The 6,928-nt window shown below is 42.6% G+C and overlaps 1 protein-coding gene across 1 annotated transcript in view; it reads left to right on the top strand.

The window, feature by feature from the left end:
• LOC104957189 (jagged canonical Notch ligand 2) overlaps nt 1-3,728 on the top strand; it is a 71,725-nt gene extending 67,997 nt beyond the window's left edge. The window contains exon 27 of the mRNA XM_010784799.1: nt 3,687-3,728. Within this exon, the coding sequence (XP_010783101.1) occupies nt 3,687-3,728 (42 nt within the window). The remainder of the gene's footprint in view (nt 1-3,686) is intronic.
• Nucleotides 3,729-6,928: the final 3,200 nt, after the last annotated feature.

The following is a 6,928-nucleotide window of genomic DNA, read 5'->3' as shown; positions in this document are numbered from 1 at the left end:
AGAGACTTGCAATTATTTGCCCTAGACTTCTGCTTTCAGATGTAGTTAATGATGAAGTTATTACCCTATCCCATAATAATCCAATGCAGAGGCAATATTGTAATATAATACATTATTTTATATATATTAAATATTTGTATATGTATTTTTATATAGTCTTAAAGTTACAACTGGCCCTTTGAGTGCAACCGTAATGCTGATGTGGCCCGTGATGAAATTGAGTTTGACCCCCCTGCCCTAGAATAAACTATATCAAGGTAAGCTTGCACCAAACTCTTGTTGTTTCAAATGCTTTGTTTTTTATTAAACTGCCCAGTAACAAAGACACCTTAACTCATCTATACCAATTTAAAGTCTCTTTTGATATGCATGCATTGCTGACTAAAAGGACTGCAACCCCTAAACCTGCTCAAATCAGCTGTCAAAGCTCATCGCTGTAAGAACACAGGGGGAATGTAATTGGATCTGCTAAGAGAACTGTTGAGATCAAAGTTTGACACATTATGTGATGTAAAAGGAAAGACAGATGATGACACTTGATGCTAACGCTAGGCCTCCAGCTGTTACAGCACCCAGCATCAGAAGAGGTATGCGGCCATCACTGCTTGTAATGTTTTCACTCCTCACCACATGGATCTGGTAGTTATTTCCTGTTTGACGGGATTCAAACATGCAACAATAAAACTTTGAGTTTAAGTCTGTGTGTCACTGAGATCAGAGCCGTCTGAATCTGATGTATGGCCAACCCAAATCCAAGCCAAAATCTATTTATATTAAGAATTAAACGTCTATTTAACCTGTTAAGCCCTGAGCCTGATTTTCAGGTCTCAGGCTCGAAAATGACATGCCCAGAACAAATGACTATATCTTCACTTCTAAAAGGGGTAAATTAATCTTTTTTCTCAAAGCAATAATAAACCTGTGAGTTGGATGTAGAACAGTCAGAATCAATATAGATGTTTTTATTTTAAAGTAAATTTAGATTGAAAATGGTAAAAAAATGTAAATTATAGTTTCCGTCCAAAAAATAAACATTACTTATAGTGAAAACCACCCTTAATTTTAAACAAACAGCATGGTCCAATGAATGATGTTAGCTAACAGATCATCTTGAAATCATCTGGCCAAAAAAGCCTCAGCAGTTGGTAAATATTTCCTCTATTACCACCACGATAAATCACAGAAACAAGATTAAAGACTTATGCATTCTCTTTCAAATCAATAGAGCATCCAAGTATTGAACCTTAGCTTCAAGAAAAATAAGAACCAATTCATTACAACTATTAGCTTCAGGGGATGTCCCTGTTGCTTTCTGAATAAAAAGGCTTTGTTCAACTCCTCTAAAGCAGTAGCAGTTGTACTAGAAGAGCAGTAGTCCCTGGGCTCTCACAGCTCACAATGGTGCATTTGTTAGCTTAACCTATGACCTCAGGAAACCTTTAAATGTCCCTTTTACTCTCATTTTAATTCTATTGGATAAATATTCTATACAATAGAAATAAAATATAATAGACGGATAGCCCTTGCAGATAGACGGATTGGACATTCTTGCTCCCAAGAGGATACACCATTTAGAGATGCATGGACCATCTTTACTTGTTTTTCCCCACTACTGGTTAGATTGAATATCACTTACAGCACAGAGAAACGTTCCTGTTCAGAATGCCCCGACTATTTGGATTTTTAAAAAAAGGGAGAATTTTCCTAAAAGGGATCTAACATTCTTGCATGGGACGAGACAGGATTTGGACAATCTAACAGGTGTTTTATGTTTTATAGAGACTTTCAGTGTGCATGGAGAACTGCTTAGTTCCACTCTAACTTTCCAAACCGCCAACATGAGATTCACATTAATTTTTAAAACATTAAACTCACGAGGGTTTTCCTTTTTGCCCACCAAACAGTAACATTTTTGGAGCATTTGGTCATCTGCATCTTTGAAGTTTCGACTGACGAATTCCTGAAAAAAGGATTAGGCTTTGAAATAAAAGCCTTCATTTTTACTCATGAGTGGATCCAGCCTCTCTCTGTTGTGGACGTTTCCTTGGGAGGATGAGCAGACCGACCTGCCAGTGATCATCACTGATGCAGCATGTGTGTGAAAACCAGAAGCAGGTGTGTGTCAGCCTGGCAAAAATAGAGCAGAGCTGGAGTCCAGCTGTATCTGGAAGGGGACAGTCAGGAAACCCGAGCTGCAGATGAACAATCTGCTCATATCAGATGGTGTTCAACAGGTTTTCTTGTTTGCCAAAGATGTCACTGAAAGTAGGGTGAAGCACTAATCACCCAGAATATTGATGACAATCTTTTGGAATAAGAAATGGAGGCACCTGTTTATATTGGCCATGAAACCCAAGCTGGTTAAGTACAACAATTTTTAGTTAGAAAACAATCAAATACAACAATATCATTTGTAACATGATATGATGACGGGTTTCTTGTAAGGAAAATGCTTCATACATGCAAAAAGAGTTCAGGGGTATGCTGTATTTGAGGGTCTAAATATGTCAAGGTCTAAAGGGTGTTATGTAAACACTACAGTAGTTCAATCAGGAGAGACGTTGATGTATGAAATACATATTTATTACTGGGACACGTAATATGAATGAATTAATGATTGCCAGAATTGAGACAGAAGAATGGAATGGTGTTTGGCGATTAGGCCCCGGTTTGCAGGATTATCATTCAGGAGGGGAAGAACCGCTCCGAAGAAACCCCCAAAGAAGTGAAGTATGACATACTAAGATGTAATGAGTTTCTTACCTTGTGGGCTGACTGCGGTGATCTATGGATGAAATGAGAGATTAACATGTGGATTAAACAATCGGCCGGAATCACTGCCGGGCTTACTGTACATCATAAGATGCTGACTCGAAGGTCGACGGCCGGAATCAGCGCCGGATTTACGAGAACACTACCACTAAACGGCCGGAATCGCTGCCGGGCTTACTGTACATCATAGGATGCTTGACCCGAGAGCCGACAGCCGGAATCAGTGCCGGGCTTACGTGAACACTACCACTAAACGTTGCCGACACGATGGTCGATGACCTGCGATGCAGGGTTAAACATTAACACAGGTGAACACTACCGCTAAAATGCATAAATAACAGTTTAGAGATTTTTGGATGGCCGCACGGCGCTGATGTCCGGGTGAATGTAGGATGTGAAGGCAGAGGAGGACCACCGTCCAAGTTGTTGTAGGGATGAGGAAGAAATACCTTGATTGGCGGCAGGGTTGCTGCACCTACCCTGAACAAAGCCCTGAAATGCTATTAAGACACCACCACCAGTTATATGCATGTTTACCATAGGTAAACTGGAGAGATCTTGGATTGCCGGCACGAGCCGATGTCCGGGCGAAGAGGGAGATGTAGACAATGTAATGCAGCTGTTAGCATGAGTACAGGGATTGATGCACGAATATCATACCCTGCTTTAACATAAGCCATTATGAGCTTGAAACCCAAATATATGAAGTGCAATGATGGAGCAGCATGCAAATAATGTTTGCTTAGGTTAAATACTGAAACATGACACATGATATAGACTAGCTTAATTAGCAGTTTAATTGTACGCCACGTGAGACATAGATGCTGATGTGCTTGGTTGGGTGATTAGACTGTCTTCTATTTTTTTTTTTTTTCCAAAATTTTCTTTACATGAACTTCTCTTTCTCCATGAAGAAAGCCCGCCCAGGAAACCACGGTGGCAGCATCCGTGAATGAAAAAAAAAAAAGAAGCCTCAAGTGAGTCTGAGTGAGTAGATACGGGCCGCTGCTAACTGTGTTGGCGTACTTGGGGTGGGGGGGGGAGGTTGGCAAGGATTATCTGCCACGTGGTTCCTGGCGCGAGTGAGTGCAAAGCTGCGGTTGCGCTGGGGCATACGGACCTCGGATGAGCATCCTTGCAAGGAACTGCAGATGGGAGGAATGGTACCATATGTGGTCGTGCAAACGGTTTTTCGGTTAAAAGTCTTCCGTCTTGCCTACTGCTGCACCGACGGCTTTGACTATTTCTTCCCGGAAAACGGCGTGGAAGACTCTAGGCCCGGAGAGAGGCACTGAAGGCAGAAAGGGAGGTGTGCCGCTGCGCCCCGCAGCTGTTGCCGTAGCGACTTGGATGCCGCCAGGTAGCCATCACGAGCAGCCCGGTTCCGATCACGGACCAATCCCAGGCGAACGTTGTGATGGGCTAAAGTTCACGTCGGGAACCTATGCCTCGCGAGCCATATAGGCTCTTCCGGTGACGGCATATGCTCCCGAGACACATTTGCAGTTGAACTGAGGCGAGTATGCCAAAAGCATTCATGCTGATGTGCGCAGAGGTGAGAGCTGTGTGAGAGCGTGGCGAGAGATAAAGAGCGAAGGAGTAAGGTGCGAGACGAAGAAAGAGACAGGGCCGCTGTCAGCAGAAGGAACTGCGACGAGGTCGTAGCAGCGATGATGGCAAACGAAGCGCGAGGGGAAAACACAAGATTAGAGAGGAGTAGAAGCGCCGGGACATACTGTTTCTCTGCTGTTAAGATGGTCAAGCCAGACGTTAGGCCATCGGTAGTCTCGTGCGCAGTATAATGCCAGGTATGCGCAGTGACACACTGGGCGTGAGAGAAGCGTTGGCTGTTTGCCAAGTGAAAGGGACAACCAAGAGGAGAGGATTTATTCCCGTCTTTTAGGAGTCTGCTAAAGAAAAAAAAAAACCGAGGATCAAACTTATTGTCTGTGCGAGCGAGGGTGCACCCTGTATGTTGGAAGAACAAAAGGGATTTGTAGCGCTTCTCGCGAACANAATAGTCTACGCAAATGTTTGCAAACCCCTAGAACAGGGGTGTCAAACTCATGGGGCCACATAAAATGAAGTCGCGGGCCGGATTTGGCCCCCAGGCCTTGAGTTTGACACCCCTGTTCTAGGGGTTTGCAAACATTTGCGTAGACTATTAATTTATTCGACTCAGGAAATATTTACTTTTATTTGAAGTTAGGCAGATATGATGGATACTAACATTCATATGAAGTGATGAGGGGTTTTCTGTTCCTTTGATGAACTTGATAACATGTACAATAGCCCTGGTAAGCATGACTTTTGAGTATCTTCAGCTTTGGACCATTTGAATAACCATGGCAAAATATTTTTTTCGAATATAAATAGATAATGTGTATATGTCACCAACACTTTGTCACAACACCACCACGCACACACCTGTGTAAAATGTGTCTTAAAGGACGGGACAATGTGGAAGATGGAAGGCCTTTAACATCAGCGTTTTGTTTACCTTCTTGTATCTCTGGTTTCTTACTTGATGGAATTGTACAAATCTAAGCGAAACTGCACAGACTTTGTATTTCTCTAGTCTCTAGTGAAAGCTGCACTGATTTAATTATTGACAGTGTTTATGCAGTAAAGGCAGTTTGAACATGCATTGATGGAGTTTAGTTTGTACACGATCTGAACACCATGCTGTTTGCAAAATAGATGTTTTCTGACAACATTTGAAGATGCTTTTGGGTACTTCTATCTGAAATCAAAGGACAGTTCCAATTCCCATTGACCTGCACAGGATAGAGTCGCATAGTAACTGGATTATGGATGGATTATTGCAATTTGTTTTTTACTCACAACAATTGTACAATATGGATTCATTATTTACAACTGTTTTGTAATTGTACTTAAATTGATACCTTGATTAAATGTACTTGTGTGATACCATGCCAGATTATTCATGCTGTTAAAACAGAGGCTGGGCTGGCGGTGTGTGTGTGTGTGTGTGTGATGGGAATGTCTCGCATTAGGAGACATGTGTGTGTATCTGTGTCCCAGAACAAAGTAGTGATGGCACAGGCTGTGGTGATATTCATGTAGTTACAGCATTTGAACGTCTGACTGACCTGACTCACTAGACACAGACGAGACACAACTCATCACATCATCACACACGTCTACCAGAAGGTGAACGTTTTATATCTGGGACACACTCAAAGAAGAACATGATGTGCAAATATGCTACTGATATTTATGTGAGGATGATGTGCTGAGATGTAAAACTTGAATTGCAAGAACCCTAAATGAACACGCACGGTGCATTTGAGGACAACCTTATATTGGGTTTTCAAGAGGTTCAAAAAAAAAGAAAAAAGAATGCTAATAATGACATCAAACCCCATAAATAAAATAAAAAGCATTTTTCATAACAATTAGTTTAAAGGTCCCATGTCATGCTTTTCTGGTTATTACCCGTCCCCTTGTGTGTTATGAAGGTTTTTATGCTTGTAAACGGTCTGCAGAGTCACACACCCTCAAAGTACACCCTGTAGCGAGTAAAACTCTAACACAGAAAATACCCGTCTATGCTGCCCCAGAACGCCTCGTTGGACATTTATCTTTTTCCATTGTTTTCTTCTTGGGTATAGTGACGTAATGGAGCCGTTACGTTTGGACCAATCCACGGACTTCCTGGCACACACACACTCGGCGGGACGTTGCGAGGCTCGCTGCTGCGAGGAGCGGACAGTGTGAGCTGGCTCACTGGTGTGGGGTCGGCGAGACAGCGAGACACCACGGAACTCAGCTTGAGCACACACACAAACTCCCAGCCAGGCTGCGGGTGTGTGTGTGTGTGTGTGTTTCGGGCTGGGTTTCGCTGTCTCGCCAACGGCCACTGGGCTCACTGGGAGGGGGGGGGCAGAGGAGCTCCAACAAGCCGTTTAGGACAGAGAGTGAATACACATACTTTACAGAGATGCTGTATGAGAAACCAATGTGAGTTTGGAAAATTGCACAATATAAATCTATTTTAGTCGACCTCAACAATGGAATTATGATCAGTAGAAATGGCCGTGACATGGGACCTTTAACTTGCTTTGTCCTTGAATGAAAAAGGCTGCAGTCGAACGTACTAATGAGTTCATAGTGGATCAAAATGTCAATTTAA

The sequence above is a fragment of the Notothenia coriiceps genome, unplaced genomic scaffold (assembly GCF_000735185.1).
Source record: "Notothenia coriiceps isolate Sejong01 unplaced genomic scaffold, NC01 NC01_scaffold00026442, whole genome shotgun sequence".
Classification (NCBI taxonomy): domain Eukaryota; kingdom Metazoa; phylum Chordata; class Actinopteri; order Perciformes; family Nototheniidae; genus Notothenia; species Notothenia coriiceps.
This window is presented reverse-complemented; position numbering and strand designations above follow the sequence as displayed.